We start from the raw sequence: 21876 nt of genomic DNA, 5'->3' as shown, positions 1-21876 counted from the left end.
TTTTTCTAATTTATATCACTCCTATCATAAGCAAGTTATAGGCTAATATTTACCTAATTCTGGCAATAAATTAAATGAATCTGTGTTTTAAAGTTTCAAAATAAAATATAAAAACATATTTTAACTTCATTCAGATTTAGTTAGACTGTACAATTATTCAAGTTAAAAATTTAAATTCCATTATTAATGATTCAAGTGAGTTGGATGCTATTTATCTGTAGGTTTATCACAACATTCACATACAAGAAGACTTGTGATCCACTTGCTAATATTGAAATGTTTACTATGACAGGGGCTGACCTGACTTTGGCTTTTATAACTGTGAGTGCACGAGAAGAAGAACATACACGACTCATACCTACTATTTGCAAGACTCCCCTAAAGGGCAGCAGTGAATTCACGCAGATCGAAATGCCATAGTCTAAACTTTCCTAAAAAATGGCACTTCACTGCATCCTACTGTATGAAAACAGCTCTTGACAGTGTCACGTCGCCACATTACTTCACTGGGAGAAAATAAAGACAGACTGTGAAAAGGAACATTTATTTTTGACCTTCTCAGACTTACAGTATGTCAGACGACAGTGATGCAAGCACTTATATCCTGTTTTCCACAGAGATGTCCACAGAGACGGAACATATAACACCATGTTCATAATGGAAACATTAAATTAAGCACTATATATGCATACCAGATACAAGGAAACGTACAGTTGAATTTATTGCCAAGGAAACACAGAATTAAAGAATGAGATTTGTCCTCCATATTATTACTCATCACTCAGCAACATTGGGAAATACAACCAAATAATTGTATTTACACTGAGGAGCTTCATTTCTCTATAATCAAACATTTTAATATATAGAACAAAACATAGTTATATTATTTAAAATTGACAATATCCCTTTGGGGGTTTTGTTGTAAGGATCTTGGTCTAAAGATCGTCAGTGGCTGAATCTGATGTCGTCCATTTTTGAATGGCAGGGAATTCAGGACAGTACAAGAAAGATTCAGCCAATGATTCCAAATAAAGAGTGAGTGCATCTTCCTCCTATTACCATTCTGCATAACATCCAAGGAGAGCTCCAAGTGTTGTTTTGATAAAGTGAACAAGTTGTATTTTATAGAGTATCTGAACTTTGAATACCTTTAAACAATGTGCTGCATGTGGATTTGATGATGTAAGACCTCAGTGTGACAATGACACGTAAGATGTATTATTTAAAATGAAATGGGAAGACACTCTTTATTAAAAGCAAAGTCCTGGTTCTGGAGTGTTGGCAAAAGTGAAATTGTACATTTTACCCCTTATCTCCAGTAATAACCCGGGACTTTACAACTGTAAACTCACATACTATGCATCACATAAAACCATGATGCCTGAAAACAAAATAGACATTTACACAATAAATCAAACAGAACACAACATTTTCCCAATATGAACGCATGTAAATTGCACCCAATTTGAATGAAGCCATGAATAAAGTATGAACAATGTGCAAAAACAAGGTCTACATTTAAAGGAATCATCTGTTTCAATATTAGCATAATGCTATTTCCTCTCTGTAACATTTCTAAAAATAATTCAGCATTTATTAAGAGTAGAATTCTCTGTAAAGACACCTGCACAGACAGCAACGGCTGCTTTGGTTCTTTTTTTTGAATGGGAAGGGGGAGATAAGGGGGGAAGTCTATGCGTTTTACAAAATATACACTGTTCTGCTCTTTTTAGCAACCATGATGGAATAAAGAAGGAATGTGATTGCGTTAATCTGTGCATGTTTCTAGTGTGAATACTTTAAGGGATTTTCAAAGTGCTATATCTGATAAAAGGGTGTAAAACAACAAAAAAGCAAAATTAGAAATTGATTTGTGGCTTTTTTTCCCTCGTTGCCATGGTACAAATACGCCCATCGCAGCCCAAAAGTGCCATAGAGTACTATCAAGGTCCATTTGTCCTGTTTCCTGTGGACTGACTCCAGCTTATTGCCATCAAGTCTTTTTGAGTCAATACAACATGAACCAGCATCTTATTCTGTTAGAAATCATAGTAAACAATTGATAACCACTTTTGAGGGGGTTAGGTGAAATAACGCCTCGAGAGTTTCGTCTTCTTCTTCTTGTCTTTGCACTGTAAAGCTGCACTAGTTAACTTTACACCAACAGTAGCAAGTGTTGGGATTATTTCTGATTGAGACTGTCGTCATTATCTGACTCATGTACTTTTGTCACCGCCTCCGGGTGCCAAACCGCACACGAGTGGGATTTAATTTGCTCAAATGCAGCAGATCCTAGTGAATTGAAGCGGAATGGACACTTCTGTTCTCAATGGGAGCACGAGTAATTCTACAAATCTTGCCCAGTGCAGCTTTAGGATAATGAGGCCAGTTTATGCTGATTTATTTCCATCTGTCCATCTAAAGCCTTCAGTTGTTGGGATCCACTCCCTCCAGGTGGTCGGGGATGGGTAGACCGGTGAGAATGGTCAGACACTTATTCCACACGTTGAACACGGGACACACGGGCTGGACGAAGGTGACGTGAAACGTGTGCAGGTGCTGGGAGCCCACGGCGTCGTAGAAGGTGACGTATCCGGCGTCGTAGTCCAGCAGGACGCCGACGCGTCGCAGGTGGGGCGAGGGCTCGATGGCCAGCTCCTTGCTGTTGTGGCGCACCACCCAGGAGTTGTTGCAGCGGCAGAGCACCCAGGAGGAGGAGTTTTTGCCGATCCACTCGTGCTTGGGGGCGGATTTGTAGGCTATGCCCACCGCGTACCTGAGGAGGAGTGGGAGATACCGTTATCCGTCGAGATGCTGCAACGAACACCATTTTTAAACCTTTAATTAGACACTAGATTATGATTCTCACCATGTGCTCCCTCCAATTAGAGCCTCCCAATAGTGGCGCCCGCTGTCAATATAGACGTTCCCCACCACGCCATAGCTGCTCTGGCTGGAGAAGCGATCCTGGCTATGGCCCTTCTTGGACGTGGTTTCGTCCCGCTCCACCGTCAGGTTATCGTGGGACACCTTCAGCTTCTTGTGAGCAGACTTGGGGTCCAGCTTGAAAGGCTGGCCTGGGAGAGGAGAGGGAGGAAAATGAAATATTGATTTTGAAGTGGCAGTGCATCGAGATCTATAACGGGCAACGTTCCTTACGGAGCAGCCAATTTATTTTCAGTTAATTAAATTTCATATATACTGATGGATCTATTTCCAGTGGAGCAAGCAACATAAGAAACCCAATTGGGGTTGCGTGAATGTTTACTTATGGATTTTCCTTATAAAGCTTGATCCTGTATGAAGTGTCATCATCAGCCGCTTACTGTTGGTCTTCAGAGTCCCTGGTTCACTGCTTCTGCTTCCCGCCTGGTTAATGGCCTTGACAACAAAGATGTACTTGGTGCCGCTCTGCAGGCCGTGCACCGTGTAGTGGTTCTGCTTGATGTTGGGAACAATCATCCAGCTCTCCAGGGAGTTGCAGAGACCTGGGAGGGAGGGGGGGAAGAGGGTGAGACGAGCAGAGAGACACGCAGAAGTGAGGGATTGAAGATAAATGAAATGATCAGCTCAGGTTTTGTGCAAGAAAATAACATAAAAAACAGGTTTTTGATAGAGAGGAGTGAGGGAGGTGGAGCTGTGTGACTGGACAGTGAATCAAATGGCTGGTTGTGTGTGAGCCGGAGGCAACGAGAGCAGGCGTGAAAAGGCCACACGAGGAAACCATTCACACATCGTGCCCTCTCAGCTCTGAATGTGTGTATCTTTCTGTGTGTGTTTTATCCCGTGGCACTGAAAGATACACTTCATTCCTGTACTTGAATGGTAAATAATGAAACTAATCAGATTTGACAAGATCAGCTAAAAAGAAGGCATTTTGTTGATGGATGCATCGTCCATCTTCTTGTATTACGGACAGATTATCGAAAAGCTGAGCAGTTTCAAAAGTTTTTTGGGGTTATGATCGATAAAAACGATTTTATTATGTGATGAAGGCAATATGACCTTTATACGAACCTGAAAACTTTTAACCATGTTTCTGTACTTATTCCCCTCTCTACCTCTCCTTTCTTTGGAATCAGAGCTTATCCCAGAGCTACCCTAGAGCTTCATATCATTAAACTCTAGTAGGTCAAAAGGTTATATAAGTTAATAAACTATAATGGATGTTGTAGCTCTGGTACTTTTTTTATTTTAGATTTATTTAAACAGGGCCATGCCAACAACAGTCTCCTTCAGCCAGTCAGGGGCCGCCTGTGGGATGTCCATTTTTAGACGCTTAAAATAAACACATTAATTAAAATTAACCTTTTTTATGCAGCTTGTAGTTCCAGACGTATATCAAACAAAAATAGCAGATAAGGAAGCAAGTTGGTTGCTATCGTCTTGACACACGTTTCCCTCAGGAAATCCAGCTCTACACTGAACAATTCTGCACTAGAGTTAATAATGTTGCAGTGTTGCTGTTGTTATTACATTAACATTACAGGACTGTTTCCTTGATTCATCTTAAGTGGGCCTTGGGGGGGGATGTTTTCTGGCACATGACGCAGACGCCGACAGCGACACCTCTGACATTATCGGATGTGAAAACAGCAGGGAAGGAAAATCACAGCATTCTCGGTGAACAGAAGGAGACGGGGGAAACGGCAGACAGTGTATAAGCAAGAGGGGAAAGAAAGGGGGGGGGAAATAAAGTGTCACATTAGTTTAATAGCTGTCGCCTCCGAGCGTGCTTTGAACTGTAAAGTAATGAAAAGGCAGTGACAAAAGGTGAAGGAATCCCGTGGCAGATTGAGTTGAAAAAAGGGGAAAGAAAGGAAGGAAAAAAGAAAGAGAGAAAGGAAGGAGGATTTTTTGCTGTGGGGTATATCTATTTGAAGCGGAAAAAAAGAAGAGATGAAAGACAGAGAAATAGCAGTTTGATTGAAAGAGAGCAGGGGAGCTCGTCTTTAGATGTCCTGACCCCATTTTCTTTCTTGTAGTTGCTGCTCACTCGAGTGTGCTCAACGGTTTTCTGGGTCTTGTGTGCGTGTGTGTGCGTGTGTGTGTGTGTGTGTGTCAGCCTATACGGCATGTCTATCGCTGTCGAACTAGACATTGTGGCGCTAAGTGTGTGTCTGCGATGCTGATTCATCCTCGGCTGTCATCTCCTGCTACGACGTTTCACTTTGTCGGTGCCACTGAAACCTTAAACGTCTCGCATGTACAGGCATCTGTACATCCTCTGAACGTCTCATCTTTTTTGCTGAGTGCTCTGCGTTGATTCTCCGCTCCACTATTGTCAAATCTCTGCGTTCATTCTTCACAAGCTACAGTCATTTGAAGACAACATCTGAGGGCTGATAGTAGCATAAATGCGGCAGGGTTCACTTCAGGAGGTTCCACTTCCACTGCTGTATCGCAGCTTTTTAGATAAGCGCTTCAGACTCTGAGCTGCCGAAGGGGAACTAGTGGGCACCAGTGAAGCAGCGGGATTGCATAGTGCAGATGTCAGGGCTGTAAAACAGTCGGTAACTGTGTGTTACAAATGCACTGGAGGTGTTTATATGCATCTTGTGGGACAATGGCCGGGGCCAGAGCTAAGATTCTATTTTATAAAGTTTAAGTTCATGGGGTTCGCAACAGTGAAGAAGCAAACAGGCCTCTTGTATTCAATTAATTTGCATTATTTAATCCTGTATTTATTTACATTTACTTTATAGTTGCAAATAAAATTTGCTGCACCTTCCTGTTTAAATGTACATGGACAACTACAGCAACAAAAAGTTCCAATCATCACCTAGTGGCTGCCTGCAGTACACGTTGTACAACCTGCTTCCTCCATGTTAGTGGATGGGACATGCTATTGTTAAGTGTGGTCTTACTTACATATTTGATATTATAGAAACGGGGTGAAGTGTCATGATGAACAGGTGAGACTGATGATTGGTCGAGTGTACTTAGGGTTATGGCTTAGGGAAGAAGAATCAGCATACTAGTTCTGCAGCTCTACGTTTCTGTATGATTTCAGAGCAGAGTTATGATGATGATGATGATGTCCCATTGAAGTATTTTAAGTAAACCCATCAAATCTTATTGATATTTAATATAACCATCATGTCCCTGTGTTCAGATTTTAATTAGGGTTATTTGGTCAATTGTTGAATGCTGCCCCCAAAAAACAGGCCTCGGGTGCTGGTGTACTTTGAAAAGTCCCTGAATCAAAGCGACCCACCATCAGTAAGTTTTTAATTGTAGATTATAAATTGCCCACAAATTCCCAGCATGATATGACCCCATTAGCTTTATTGTCGCTCAAGCCCTGAAGATGGCTTTTAGCACTACTGCGATGTTGATTGCTGAATTCCTCGTCTGCCTCATTACTTACTGGCGATGTTGGACTGTCCCGTGAAGATGGCATACTGGAGCTCATAGGACACCACTGTGAATTCATCGTCAGACGTCCAGTGGACGGTGATGGTGTCGTAGGAAGCCGTGCACAACTCCTCTCGTATGCACGGAGCATTCGGAGCTGCGTGTGGGGAAAAAAGAAAATCCAATCATCCAACACCATCTCAGGCTCTAATGTCATATGTTGTGTTTGTACACAGCTTGCATATTACATTAGTGACATTCTAAAATGACACCACGCTCCAAGTTTGTCAGTTGCTTTAACAAACAGTAGCCCCACTTAACCTCACGTGTTCACTGGGCTGAATCCTTGTGGGTAAAGGCTTCATTACACACAGGATTGAAGATGTTCTTTTCACTAGAGTGGTAGGTTGAGCATTAAAAGTAATGCAGAAAGGAAATAATAAAGTATAGTTCAAGTGCATGGACGAATAAATATCACAATCCTTTTAGCAGAAACTAATGTGGGGTCTTACGTAAGCAGAGATCCTGAGTTGGCTCTCTTACACTTGTTTATTGATTCATGAGCAGTTCTTTATTCTATGGAAAGATAAATAAAATAAATCCCTTTAGTATTCAAGCCGCGGAGCCTCTTGTAGAATGAGAATGGAAAGAGGTAACAAAACAAAGATACAAAGGCACAGCTTAAATTGATTTTAAAGCCACTTCCTCCCTCGTTCTGTGTCTGTCACTCGCTCCTTCTCCTGAGCCTTCTGTCAAGAGTGGCTGCACAGAGTGGAGTGATTCAGTCTGATTCACTTTGTGAAAAGGCCCTCCAGCAAAGCCCTCATGCATCGCACAGAGTATATACGAGCCAACCATTTTCGCAGACCCTCAAGTCCACCACGCGTGATGCCTTGGTTTTTGTCCCCAGCGTGATTCATACAGTGATGTTTTGATAATGTGACGTCGAAAAGTATCCTAGAGGCTAATTTTGACGTTAGAGTTGAGTGTCTCATAGAACGGGAAGATTTATTTTTTCTTTACCTGTGAGGTAATCCAGACTCTCCAGAAGCTTCTTCTCTCTGGTGAAGTCAAGGGCGACGGTGTCGAATGTGTCCGTTAGGTGTATCTCAGGGATCAGCACTTGGGTTGACGCAGTTGCCATGGAAACCCTAGATCGTTATCAAGCAAAATTGAACAGGAGTTAAACATGTAGGTCTATTAAGCATATATTCATAAATTGAATTTGGATTATTACTGTTTCTGTCTGAACGGCTTGGTCTTAGCTCTTGTCTCTTTAAGTACCTCCTCCGAATAAAGCCCAGTCTGCTCTGATTGGCCAGCCGGACCACTCTATTGTGATTGTCTACCACTTCAAGCGTGTGTACGAAATGTCGGCCTCTGCTCTCGCTTTACCTGGCTTTGTTAGGGGGTGTGCCAGACTAGCCACTAGGGGTGCATTATGCAAATTTGGCATTGAAACTTTAGGTTTTGTAACTTTGCAGAACTTTTACATAAACTAAAAATCTATGTTACACACTAGAGGACTGAAAAACTGCACAGCAGCATCATAGGTGTTTGTTGTTTTCTATAAAAGAAGAACTGGGTTTCAAATCTGAATAGAGTCAGCCTTTAATTAGTGCTTCTCTGCAGACTAAATTCTGATTGAAACCCTTTTTTGTTTAAGAGACTAAAGGATTTGCTTTTATATCAGTCTTTATTTCTCCTGAGAATGAACATATGGACACTGGGTTTTGTTGGAAATTGCCAAATCAATTAGTCAGCCAGCTTAAACAGAGAGTGAAATAATTATAAGCTCAGTAAAAGATGAAGTCCCTCCCTACTTGTCTTTGCTGTTGAAAATCATAAAATTGTGTGCATTTTCTTTACCTCCTGCTCAAATTCGACCGTAGCTAAACAACTCAAAAGCATGAATGTGTCTGACCTCTCGTTGATGCTCTTGGCAGTCTGCAGGAAGCGAGCGTGGTCGGTCTCCTTCAGCGTCTGGTCGGCCTGCGTGATCAGCGCCGAGGACCTCTCGATGCACTGCTTGCAGTTTGAGATCTGCTGGGCGAGCTTCCGAAGCCTCTGTGTCTGGAGAGAATGGCAAAAGCGAAGAGAAGCCTGAGAACAGCGCCGCTGTAGGCCAGATAAAATCATCAAACCGAGAGGGCGTGAAAATGCCCTCATCCGGGTTAAGGTGCTGCAGATCATTAAGGACGAGAACATAATCGGAGCTGACGAAAGAGAATGACCCAAAAATATGAGGTTTCACATGGGCAGGGAGATGAATGTTAACATTTCTAAGTCACTTATACACGAAAAGGTCAGGTTTGGAGTTGATTGATGCTGGTGGTCATGTATTTCTTCATGTTCTCTTAATTGCTATGAACATCCGAGAAATTAAATTGTAGCAAAAGGGCATGAACACGTCCATCATGCTTAGCTCAAGTTACAGGGGCTTAAAGCTGATTTGTTTTGGCCTCCGTGCTTGTTTCTGGTTCTCTTGTAACTGAAGCTGCAGTAAATGAACTGGAAAAGTTCAAGGTTTACTGATTTATACAGTTGAGCTTCAGGAGAAAGTTGATTTCTAATCAACGAGAAACATGAAAAACGACATGAATTAAGCTTCTCCCATGTCCACTACTTTTTTTTCCCAGGCCAGTGTCGATTATAGTTGCACACAATTTCTTTGTTTTTTTCCATTTCCCTTTTGTTCACCACTCAGTTTCCCTCCCACTCCCTTGAGCAGAGATTTTACCAGACAGATTGAGGCCAGCGCCTGGATTGAGGTCAAAGGACATTTCATCATCAGTTTGGCTTGTAAAGAACCAAAACACTGTAATCTCACTTTAAATCCATTGAAACACACAGTCAGCACCACATTTTAAAAAAGGCACATAAGGCAGACTAAGCAGGGAAACCTGGTCTCTGGAAAAAAAATAAAGGCATTTTAATTGTGTTTGATAATAATCTAGCACTTCCCTAAAAAAAGCAATTAGTATAAATCTGTTGGCTAAAACATAAATATGTGTTCATCCTTGCACAGTCCTAAAAAAAAACCTTTTGTGTGTTCCAAGTCTCAATAGGCACGTTTAAAAAAAAAAATCATCTGGGTTTAAAGAACAAGTAAACACATCCCGTCCATATGCTCTGGGATCTACTCTTGGCCAGTCTGTCTGTTTTCACCGTCTGTTTGGAACGTGTTGAAAGGTTTGCTTTTGAGGCAGCCGAGCCGTGGCTGTGATGAAGCACCGACAGAGATCGAGGTCTGGTGTTAGCTTGAAGAGTGTTTACAAAGGAATGAAAGGTGAGACCATTAGCAGTCAATCAACTGTAGGAGTCCAAACCTTTGGATTATTGGTTTGTACCAACTTTGGTTGCATTTGCTAGGAATAGAGATGTTGACCTGATTTTTATTTCTAGGCAGATGACTGAATATTATTAGGCTGAAATGGATGAAACCATAGTTTTTAATTATCAAGGACTCCTCTACGTATTACGTAATTCAGTTTGTGCTGGAAGAACAAAATGACAAGTGACTCCATGTGTAGCTTTGAAAAGGGGCGACTGTTTTCCAAGAATTAGGCAAGAAAACACACGAGTATGTGACTTGTGTAACTATCACCTCACCTTCCCCTCCTTGATCTTGCTCCCAATGATCTGCCTCCTCTGCTGAATGATGTCAATCAGGAGGTCGCACTCCTCCATGAGCTTGCCCTCCTGGCGCGACGCGTTCACCTGAGAACCAATTCACCAAACAGTATTAGATAAATGAAGATGGAGGGGTACATGCTCACCGGCTCCTCATCACGCTGACCCAGGGGGAAAGGGTGTCATTTTCCGCCATCAGCCCTCCCTCTCGTCTGGGAGCAAAACACTTGAGCAAGATGAGGCATATTTAGCCATTTTTCCTCCTGCTGGCTTGATTGCTGAGTGACAAGTAAAATAAGCAAGAGGCTGTGTGATTGTCAGGGGCAGACGCGGCACGCCAGACACAAGAGCTGTGTCTGAAATCAGACCTTTTCTGCTACATTGTGCATTATATCTGTCTCTGGAGTGTGTGATGTGCAGTATGTAGTATGCAGTGCCTTTAGAACATCTCACACTTCCCAGTCCCCACAATTGAATGAAAGTAGTTGAAATTTACAGTTGGGAAATGGCCGTGAAACTAAGTTTCCATCTAGATTGACCTGAAAATTAAAGCTTTACAGTTAAACACGACTACATCTATGTGGACATAGGTCAAACTGTGGCCTTTACAGACTCCAAGAACACAAAGGCGAGGGCTTGTCCTAACTTTACATGTTTCCTTTCTGTGGCTGTGCTGTCCCAAGTCGTGTCTGGCTTATGAAAAATGATTTAATTTAGCTGCAAGGTGTTTGGGAAACTGCAGTTGATGTCGTTGATTACACTCAGGGTCTTTAGGAGAGAAATGGCATCCGGCTCCACTCGCTGAGTTATTAGATTCACTTTGCTGTTGGATCCTTTACAGTCTCAGCAGGCCATAAAAGTTGTTCAAGTCCAATTATAAGACTGTAGGTTCGGACATAATGTGCAATTTCTCATTGTGGTCATTTCCTCGCGGTCCTTTCAGCACCTTATAAAGTGTTTTCTTGCAGCGGCAAAGCGATAGCATGGGGAGCAATGAAAAGGGAAGTCTGCTGCGAGTGTTGCCAAGCCAACAAGACGGCGCAGTTAATCACACGCGGGCACAGAAAACACGCACACACACGCTGACAGGTGTGTTAATAATGACATCATGTGGAGTCATTTGCCTTTCCGCCACAGAGCCAAACAAGGCTGAAGAGGACTTCCTCAGTATCCTCAAGGTCCCTGCCTCAACAGCATTTATGTGATTTTCTTTCTGGCACGGCGTTGCCAACAGAAACAATTTGCCACCTGGATCACATCTCGGTGCTGATGTGAGACGTGCTGAGCTCAAAATGTGAGCGGAGCTGCGCAGGGTGGCTGCATGTGCATCTGTCTCCTCAACACCGCTAATTGGTTTGTTCTTCATCGCTGTGGCAGCTACGGGGAAAACTTTACTTTTTTCTCTGTGAAAAGTGTGTATACTGTATATGTATGTGTATTATCTCGCCAATTCCTTTACATATACAAATGTAAAAATATTGGCTGTGGTGTTTATTGTGTTTCCGACAACTCCAGTTAAATCCAAATGGATCTGTATTGCATACTTAGTGCTTTTCTTAGTTTTTTAGTTTCCATCAAAGCTCTACATGCACTTTCTCTAACATCTGATGACTGTTAACCTCGAGAACTCCATGTGACGAAAGGCGACACGCTCCAATATTGTTCATCTGTGTGGAACCGCCACCCACAAGGCAACAGAGACTCACACATATTGTCATATACACACACATGCACGCTAAGGTTAATCCTCGTCAAATTCAAGCATAACTGGGACAGAATATAATCAAATATTGAAATGAAGACATTTTGTAACCCAAAATATAACAGTCTCAACTAGACAGTGTCTAAGACACACACACACACACATGCACCACAGTACATCATGTGCCGTGTAAATATTTGGAGCATCTAGTGACTGTGGGCAGAGCCTTCTGGAGCATATGATCAGTGTGACAGATTGCGCCCTGACTGGGACATCCGGTGAATCACACGCGCACACGCACGTCGACGAAACTTTCTGCAGGGAAGGTGAGTTCAAACTTAAGAGGCCTCATGTATTCCCCATCACTCCAACACGACATTAGTGCAGCATAAGCTTTTAGCTTTTAGGCAATGCAGTGCGGGATCATTGCATTGAACTAGATGTGGTGCCACTGATGAAGAATGTGGTCTCTGCAATTTTAAAATAAAATAACTTTTTCAATTTCAATAATACTCGTATCACACATCTCACATAGAGTCTCAAAGATATCAGGGAATCTCAGCAGCCATCTCCAGAGAGGCTTTGGAAGAGATCAGTGTGATTTGAAATATTCAGAAAGCTGCATCAACAGCACGCCAAGCTGCCTGTGCAGTGCTTTTCCTGACTGACCCTTATTTATTTAGCTCTGTATTTTAGCCTTGTCACATCCTTATTTTTGGCTCAGTTCAAAGACTTCCATCATCTCCTTGTGCAATATGACTTTTTCTCACCTATAGACAACGTGCTATCACGGTTCTTACTTGGTGTAAGGTTTTAGAGTGTGTTGTGAAACCGTACTGTACGTGTAGCCATAGAAATAGGTCATGCTTTTTCTTTTTTTTTTTTCACTCCTTACGTGCATCATTTATTCACCTCTGATTTTTAGAGGAGAGTGTCTGCAATTTCTTTCCTTTGTGATAATCGAGAGAAAATGTCTGCATCGTTACAATTTGCCCTCCCGCTGTAGCTCACAGAAAAACAACAGAAATGTTTGCATAAAAAATGCACTTTGCCCCCCACTAAACCGCAATCCTCTTTTCCTTGCAGCTTGTGTAGAGAGCAGGTCCTCCATTATTTCTGAACAAAGACGTCAGTGCCTTTTAACCCTGTGGCGTTGCTTTATTTAAAGCTTCTTAGTGGGCTAGTGTAACATGAACAGGCAGGATCAGCACAGATTTGCCTTATGTAGCCGACAGAATACACAGACATGTACAAACTTTATCATCCTGAGTTATCACAAAAACAACTCAAATGCTGCTCATGCAATAATGAAACTGAGGAAAAGAAGTTAACCTTAATTTGTGCACATTTCAGAATATACAGTATAATGCAAAGTCATTATCAACTGATGCCAAAATGCACATTTTCACATTAATCTATAAAAATCTATAGAAATATAACGCTTAATCATGATAAAATGTTTGGCATGAAAATAGGATTTGAGGGAAATAATTATTTTAAGCATTTATAGAATATGTTATGTAATAGTTTTATAAGTCTATAGTTTTTTTTTTATCGAAGGAAATGGTAAAGTGACATCTATAAATCATGAGCTTTTTTAACCACAAGTTGAAAAGCAAATTTTTACTATACATGAATAATATTTTATATTAAAAATAATAATTAAAAAAACATAAGAATGCAAGGAGCAAATTTAAATATGTTATATTTACTTAATAAATCACTTAAATGATTATTGATATATTATTGCAAACTAATCAGGTGTAAAATACAATATGTTTTTAAACAGTGTTCTCATACTATACAGCCCCATTTAGCTGCTAAACTATAGCAACATGCTAAGCTAAAGAACACTGATCTCAATCTCTGAGTCATGCTACACGTGATATCGCGGATGAGTCTGTGGTTGTCATTAGCGAATGTGAAATTGATAACTCTTAACTCATCAAATACCAAATAACACATTCACAAACACAGCAAATATAAAAAAACTAAGAAACAGTGGTTGTTTTTACTTATTTAGCAGCATTTCAAAATTCCCAGAGAACCGATTACATCACTATATAAAATGTAAGGATCTGGAATAATGTGTGTGGTGACCTAAGAGGACCACTGGGACTCACCTCGACATGTTGACATGTCTGGATCAGTTTCCCCATAAGTGACTCCAGCTCGTTGTTCCTCTTGATCAAATTACTCAGGTTGGAATCCAGCGCTTGCTGCAGCACGAAAAAAAGCACAAAGACAACAAAGTGAATAAATGAAACGGATAAACGTCAGAGACATAAATGCAAAGAAACGGAAATGGATCGCAGAACCGGTAAATCGAAGGCGAAGAGAAAAATCCAACAGATCTTTCCCCTCAGGTTTATCATCTAACACGAGGCAAAGACAGGTGCTACATCAGAAAACACAAAAAGTTGTAAAGCAAGTGGAACAACTACACTTTTAAAAAAGGCAAAAGAAACCGAGAGAGAACATGTTTGCTATTCTTAGGTCAAACTGCACTGATGAATCAAAGAGAAGCAGTGTTTTCCCTCAGCTCCTCTTCTGCAACATCCCCCAAATAGTTGCACGTTATTCCCCCCCGCTCTCGGAAGGGGTGCGTTTAGGGTCCACATACCTCTGAGCGCGGGTGATACCCCTCATCCCTGTACTGCCTCCTCATCCTGCCCTGTCCGAGCCTCCGACGGAGAGAAGCCTACACTAGGAGAGGATGTGACTGGGAGAGCCACTCCACTGAGCACCAAGCCATGCGCAAACCCGGCCAAGCGGCAAATTAGGCATCAAAAGCTTTTCCCTACAAGAGCATGCAGCAGCGCTCTTGGCTAACGAACCGGCAAACAGGTGACAGCACGTCAGCTCTGTCCCATAACGCTCCTCCCTGTCTTCCTTTTCCTTCCCTCCCCTTTTTCCCCCCTTTTTTCCCCCCTCATCCGCTCAGGCACAAGCTGTCTCTTTTATTTCTAAGACCATCATATTATTGCCAAACCGAGCGTGCTTAAGCCGCTCTGATGGCACGACGTCTCCACTGTCCCGCTCAAAACCGTATTCCAGATGAAATTTAAGCTCAGACTTGCTGAACGCTGATATTTGTCTCAAAAATGGTGGAGCGGCGGGGCCGGGGCGTCACGATGTCAAAGATAGTTTGGCGGGGACACAGGTATACGAATTGGTTTTGCATTTGGATTAATCCTTTTAAAATGCAATTTCAAGCTGCTTCACTTAAAATTAAGAAAGCCAACTATCGAGATAAGCTAACTGTACTTAACCTGCAACCACTTTTTAGCAGCGGCAGGGTAAACAAAACCATGTTTGTTTGTTGTGCTGCAGATTAACAAGGAGTCACCCCAGAAGGAATATTGAATATCCAACAACAGTAAACAGAGATAGAGATGGTGGGATTTGTTTGTGTGTGTGTGTGTGTGTGTGTGTGTGTGTGTGTGTGTGTGTGTGTGTGTGTGTGTGTGTGTGTGTGTGTGTGTGTGTGTGTGTGTGTGTGTGTGTGTGTGTGTGTGTGTGTGTGTGTGTGTGTGTGTGTGTGGTGGCACTGGGGGGCTTAATGGATGGCCTTAATACGGCAACGACACACAAAAGCAGCATAAAGGTCTGCTCGGAGTGAGAGGAATATGACGCTGTCATCGTATTATCATCCGCGGAGATAAAAATAAACTAAACCTCTTACAGGATGATGATGAGGACAAGAATCACAACAGCAAGTCAGCATCACGTGCAGGCCGGTGTGTGCAGCACGATGCATGCATTCGTGAATGAAAAGAGAACACAACATTTGCAATTATATCTGCATACCAACATACAAACTTTACATGTCTACATGCTCATAAATACACTGCGACAAGTACACAACGGAGCACCAGGTCAGGGGTTTAAACAAATGAAACCTGCTGTCAGTCTCTCTGTGTGTGTGTGGGGGGGGCATGGTTAACCCATATCTACTGAGCCCATGTTGCCAGCTAGTATCACTGGTTGGGATCTGAGCTGCTGTCAGATTGATCACCTGTCCATCCTACTTGTTTTTATCTGCACTCTCTCTCTCTCTCTCTCTCTCTCTCTCCCCCTCCTCTCTATCTCTCTTTCCTGATGCCAGCCCCAGGCTTGATTTTCTAACAGTGTGTATGTTTAGAATTAATCTCTGCTTTGGACCAACTGAGCTGAGCCATTTTGATTTGATGAGTCTTTAGATATACAGTCAGCCACTGGATTCAGATGGTGTCGAGCTGTATGGATGCAAACCTTATTTAGAACAATACATTGGACTTACATGCTACATAAGCAATTTCTTGTATTTTTACTTCTCTACCTTTATTGGCAATTTATCCTGTGGATTAGGATTTTACATATCTAACTTTTCATTGTGATTGGCTCCCCATGATCCCCCTCCATAAAGTCGCAGGACACAAAGAAGACAAATAAGAAATGCGGGAAAAGAGAAAAATAGAAATGTGTTTATAACAGCAAAATATTATGTGACAACCCAACAAGAGAAAGAAGACTTTATATCATATTACATATTAATTAACAGGCCTCAATGTTATGTTATATTTGAATTGCCCTCTTACAGTATTGATTGTGATGTTTTCTTACTTAATTATTTTCAAACTTTGGTTACCACTGTAGAAATCAGGATAGTTTCAAATCCCCTCCAATTGAATTCAACTTTAGAAAGTTGCGCCATTCCAAGACAGCGTAACTTCATAAAAGCACCATCATCATCCTGTTATGATGGTAGGTTATAATAAGTAAGTTATTTAAAAAATGCACCAATGTGTACACTGCTGTATAGTGTACGCATTGTTTCAAAGGGCAAAGGTCACTTCAGCCTTGTCCATATATTGCATGAGAGGCCGTAACCTGAGTTTAGCTGGATCAAGCCCCCCCGTGAACCAACATAAAATAAAGAAGATAAAATTAGCTCCAGTTGAAAATGTTAAGTCATTAAATAAAGTAATAAGATGTACAGCGTATAAAACATAAAGCCTTCAACCTAAAGACAGGATGAGTCATCAGCTTCTTATCTGAAGGATGTTAAGGTTGAGAGCAGCAGAGTAATTTGGAGACTGACGTTAAAGAGTCTTTAGAGATATAAAATCTTAAAATGTATCATAAATAAAATGGGGAAGCGAGCGAAGCAGGGCTGAAATAGGAGTCATGCGGTGTCTTGTCTTTGTTTTAGTTAAGTTTGGGAGCTGCATTCTCTTCAAATGTCCAAAAAAGGGAATTAAACCTACACAGAGAAAACTCTCCTCAGAGAGGAGCCGTGTTGTGAGGCCACTTGAAATGTAAATACACTTCTAAAAATAAGATTTGTTTTGCAAAGTGTGATTAGCTCACGGAGTCAAAGCCAGTTTTTGACTCTGTGTTTGTGTGCGTGTGTTTTTCTTTTCAAAGGAAAGATGGCTCCCTCCACAGCATCTGCTCTTAATCAGTGGGAGGCTGTTGTGCTGCAGCAGACTCAGATCCTCGCACAGCTTCTCCTTAGATCACCCAACAAGAATCCGCTCTTTGAAACCCAACTTTGCATAATGTTTCATCGGCTAACGCTGTCTTTTTCGGCTTAAAAATAAAAGTTGCGTGGCTCCATATTCCACACTACAAAATCATGTTCATCCCCCCCACCCTTGTTGATATTTTCCACCTTATTGTACATATTAGACTGGATAAAATCACCTCGAAGCAGTGCTAATAAGCTAGGGGATCTCACACACATACACACACACACACACAAACTCACACACACATAGGTACAAGTAGGCAGCTGAACTTCAGATGAGCTGCTTCTTTTCAAGATATGCTGTGACACTAAGCAGGATTGTGCTCACAGGAATTGTCGCTCAACCGACAGCATTGCACTCCGTTCTTTACCTCGTTGCCTATATATACACAAGTGTAAATGTGCGTGTGTGTCTGTGAGAGTGAAACCTTAGTCACACAGCTGAAGTCAGAATCTTGTGTGAGAGAACAAAGGTGCACAGCCGAGCAGCAAGATATAAATTAAAGCAGCAAGAGTGAGACGGACAAAGAGAGGATTCATCATTTATTTGTTTACTGTGCTTTACAGTGTGTCCAAATTCATCCACACTGTTGTGTTTATGTCTCAATGCTGAGTCATCGTTGCGTCGGGCGGTGTGTATTTGATGGACGGCGCCGGTGTCTTTGCTCAACACAGAGTTTTTCCCCTCTGTAAATTGGAAACGATGTTTGTGTGTGTCTGAAAAACACAATCAGACGACCGCTGCAGAAACAAGGAGTCAGAAGCAAAGCACAGCGGAGGGAAAGAGAAACGATAACACAACAGGGGAGGGACACTGCACCGGGGGGGAGGGAATTGGGAGAGGATGGAGTGCGTGTGATTGTGTTTGAGAGACAATGGAGGCCTCAAGCAAAGGGAACGCTCAGTACAGACTGCAAGAAAGTAGACACTGCTGCAAAGTACACTGTAAATTCTAAAGTAATGGCTTTCATTTAGAGAGAGAGAGAGTTTTCTTTTGAGACGGGCTCGGTTGTTTTCTTTTCAGAGGACTATAGAAGGTGGTTTAGCTTCAGAGAAACCAAGACTGACAGTGCATTCAGGGGATCCTCATCAGCTTGTAAAAAACCAATATATCCAGAAAGTGACGGTTCACCTCAGTTCATATAGAAAAGTTAAAGACATAACTTCCAGTTTGTTTTTTGTAATGGTTTGTGGCTGCGTATATAGGAGCACAGCGCGCCTCCAGAAATGTGGAGTCGAGGAATTAGGTTTTTTAAAGCTGCCAACAATAGAATCTATATTTTTACGTTAAAAAATGGACCACACGTCGAAAAAACAACTCCAAAAGCCTTTTGTACGTGACTTGACTGGCCCCCAAACATCTGAATCTGATTTGATGAGGAAAGTGGAACATTTTGAACTAAATTCTATTGCTCACTTTTAAGTTCTTAAATGGCTTTATTCTTAAAATACCTTTCAGACTTATTGACCTGGTGCGTTTGCTTCTCGACCACGGTTATTTGGTCACCAGTACACCGGTACATTTATATTTTCTATGTATTTTTTCTATATTTCTATATACTTCTTTATATTTCTTCACCCATGTACTGCATTCTACCTATTTGATGTCTTTTTGCTGCTGTAACATTGCAAATTTCCCCATTGTGGGACTAATAAAGGACTTATTCTTATTACTCCCAGGTCCTCACCTTGTAACAAAGACTACCCACATTCTAGCATTTGCTCCTGATTCTCTAAAGCTTCTTTTAAATCTCTTCTTGAAATTGTCTTTTTATGAAAGCTTTTATAAAACACTAACTAAACCTCTTTATTTATATTGTATTGGACTGGGCTTACTTTTGTGATGTGTACATGATTACTATGTTAAAATGTAGAGATGGTTGAAGAAAAGGACTGTTACTGCTGTTCATCAAGCATGTCAGCTACCAATGAGAGGGATCTGTGTCAACGAGAGGCTCTGGGATTGGCTAAGAGAGGAAATGAACGTTGAGCTATTGTTTTGCTTGTGTTTTACTGTTGTGGCCTAGGCTCTGGCCCAGAGTAGTACAAAGAGAATATATAATATTAATTCATATAAATTATGTAGTTAATAAACTAGTAATCAAATAAATACATTTTACAGTATACTTTTGCATTCATAGTCATATTAACTCTCAATATGTTGTTATGCAAATATTTGTGAAATTGAAAAGTCAAATACCGGTTCAGGAGAAGATATTTCAGAACTATCTGTAACAGTAACTGTGTATAAAATATTCTAATATAAGAAGTAGATCTCTTAGAGCCTTGTCTGTTACAGTCTTTGATGAAAAGGAAGGTCAGTACATGGATTATTATTATTTATATTTGTGCATTTAACAGTGAGAAAACAATTAACAAGACTTTGTTTCTGCAGAAGTAGTTATAGGCCTATTTGTGTCTGACTTTACGAACCTCAATTCAACAACTTGTCAATGTAAACATCACTGAACCACAATTAGTAGCTTAAACAATATCTCTCGTACAGTTAAGTCAACATAAAAAAAACTTGAATCTGCCAATATCAACATTGAAGGTCCCCGTTCCGAAACTACTCCCCCACCAAAATGGACTTGTGTTGAGTTGTATGGATGGCAGAGTTTCGCATGTGCTTATAGGCTCATAAATTAAGCCGTAACACTTAATGACAACAATTTGAATGCTGATGCAGGTGATTCTCACATGAGCAAACACTGCTGCAAAAGAACACAGCAGAATTTCAGTCCAAGTTGAATTATTTATTTTGTTTACTTACATTTCTATTTACCTTTACAACCAGGTCACACAAACAAAAACCCACATCAATAGACAACAGTCGCACTTATGAAGGCTCGGAACTTGGAATCAAACCCTCTTCCGACTTCAGGAGATTGCGGATTCTGGAGAAGAATCTGTTGGGATTCTGTCCTTTCAGGTGCTTCATGAGTGAGGAGACAAACAATTGCTCGAGCTTTGTATCCCTCAGAATCATGCAGAACAGAACATGGTCTGCAGAGCCCATTTTCTGACACAGTTGCTTGTACAGTGCCTTAAAGACCCTTTTACATTTTTTGCGGGGGATGTCTATGTGTCTGAGTTCAGCCCATGTCATTTCAAACAAATGCTGAATGATGGACACTGAGCGGACATGCGGCACAATGGATGCATTTCTCATAAGCTTAAAGACGAGATCCATCACGTCTGACCGGACAGAAGATTTTTTCTTTTCCTCTGCCTGCTGTGCTCCGCCATCTTCATTTAACTCCCTGTAGTATTTGTCCACATCTTCCTCCACCTTGAGAGTGTGGATTTTAGACTGTGTCTTCAGCCACCATCCCATCAGTGCCTGGAAAGTAGTCACTCCGCTCCATGTGCCAAAAGCCAAGTATGCACGTGACTGAGACGTTGTCAACTCTCTGATTACTGGCACATTGTCCAAAAGGGGCGTTGTGAGTTGACTCCACGCCCGTCCAGTTAATCTCTGGACACTAGTGACACTGGTGCTGTCTTCTACTGTAGTCTGGCTTCTCTTCTGCTGAGGTTTGCAAAAAATTGTCCTCTCAGGCGCGAAAGATATCAACATTTCACAGACGAGGGTAACCATCTTGTTGAGTTCCGCCGGGGGAGTGACGTAATGCAGTAAGGGATTCGGAAGCCACTTTCCAGTGTTGGGGATAGAGTTGAAACTGTTTGCAATCTCTTTCCCAATCATATCTTTGAGTTTTTTGGAGTTGGCACACCTCGCTTGGTTCTTAACGGCCAGAACCTGCCCAAAGCTCTGTGTGAGTAGGTCGCCCAAAGCGTGCTGGACAACCCTCTCAGACAGGAAAGCACGTTGGTCCGGAGACTTTGAGAAGACTTTTGTGATGGCTGTTGTTAAATCTAAAACCAGCACCGCAGACAGCACTTTAGTGCCATAATCAGGCGCACTTGTTTTTAATAGCTCCCACTGCTGTTCCGTCAATCTTGCTAAGATGGGTTCAATCACGGGTCGAATAGTTTCCAAGTTGATCACTGGAATCTGAGAATCCATCGTCTTTGGCTTGGTTTTGTTTTCATCCATGGCGAACTCTTCCTCTTCTCCTTCTTGTTTGTCTGGTTTACTGGTGGGTGGCATCTTAGATCACTGGGCACTGGGCAGGGTGACCTTTGATCTTGAGTCCTTGGATATTGGCACTTGGCATTGATCTAGGGCTTTGATGTTATCAAAGTCTGAGGAGTTTGACTTTAAAGTTTTGACCAATTACAATTATGTAAATATATATTAATATTATATAGATAATCAAATATGTTTAGATAGAAAATAGAGTAGACCTGTGGGGTGGTCGTCTTCTTCCCCTGGTTGGTGATACAGCCTCTTATATGTATATACTGTACATGCATAATGTATATTATTATTATTATAACTATATGTAATAGTATGTAAATATGAGGTTTTCACATTCATGTAGCATTGACAGCACGTTTCTGCCTGGCTTCCATTTTCTCTACTGATGTTCCATTGTTTTACTCTCATTGTTTGTTCATTGAACAGTGACACTGTTCACAAAACATTGCTCCATATGTGCTGGATCTATTTATAAATTTCTGTTTACCATTGTGCCTTATTACCTTCAAGACAACAATATGTTAGATTCGTGTCTACAGCTCTAAGTGTCCAGAACATCTATGGAGA

The 21876-nt window shown here is 41.4% G+C and overlaps 1 protein-coding gene across 3 annotated transcripts in view; it reads right to left on the bottom strand.

Annotated features, from left to right (window-relative positions):
- Positions 1 to 528: 528 nt before the first annotated feature.
- The window catches only part of LOC118103516 (E3 ubiquitin-protein ligase Midline-1), a 57214-nt gene continuing 35866 nt past the window's right edge, over positions 529 to 21876 (bottom strand). For 2 of the 3 annotated variants that reach the window (XM_035150551.2, XM_035150550.2), the window contains exons 3-10: positions 13816 to 13911; positions 9970 to 10077; positions 8282 to 8430; positions 7381 to 7508; positions 6371 to 6514; positions 3327 to 3488; positions 2870 to 3077; positions 529 to 2776 (exon numbers count right to left, since the gene is read on the bottom strand). In XM_035150551.2, the coding sequence (XP_035006442.1) occupies positions 2428 to 2776; positions 2870 to 3077; positions 3327 to 3488; positions 6371 to 6514; positions 7381 to 7508; positions 8282 to 8430; positions 9970 to 10077; positions 13816 to 13911 (1344 nt within the window). In that variant the 3' untranslated portion in view covers positions 529 to 2427. The remainder of the gene's footprint in view (positions 2777 to 2869; positions 3078 to 3326; positions 3489 to 6370; positions 6515 to 7380; positions 7509 to 8281; positions 8431 to 9969; positions 10078 to 13815; positions 13912 to 21876) is intronic. The other variant, XM_035150552.2, reaches the window with a different exon arrangement.

The sequence above is a fragment of the Hippoglossus stenolepis genome, chromosome 24, assembly GCF_022539355.2.
Source record: "Hippoglossus stenolepis isolate QCI-W04-F060 chromosome 24, HSTE1.2, whole genome shotgun sequence".
Lineage (NCBI taxonomy): Eukaryota > Metazoa > Chordata > Actinopteri > Pleuronectiformes > Pleuronectidae > Hippoglossus > Hippoglossus stenolepis.
The sequence above is the reverse complement of the archived record's forward strand: the minus strand, read 5'-3'. Positions and strand labels throughout refer to the sequence as shown.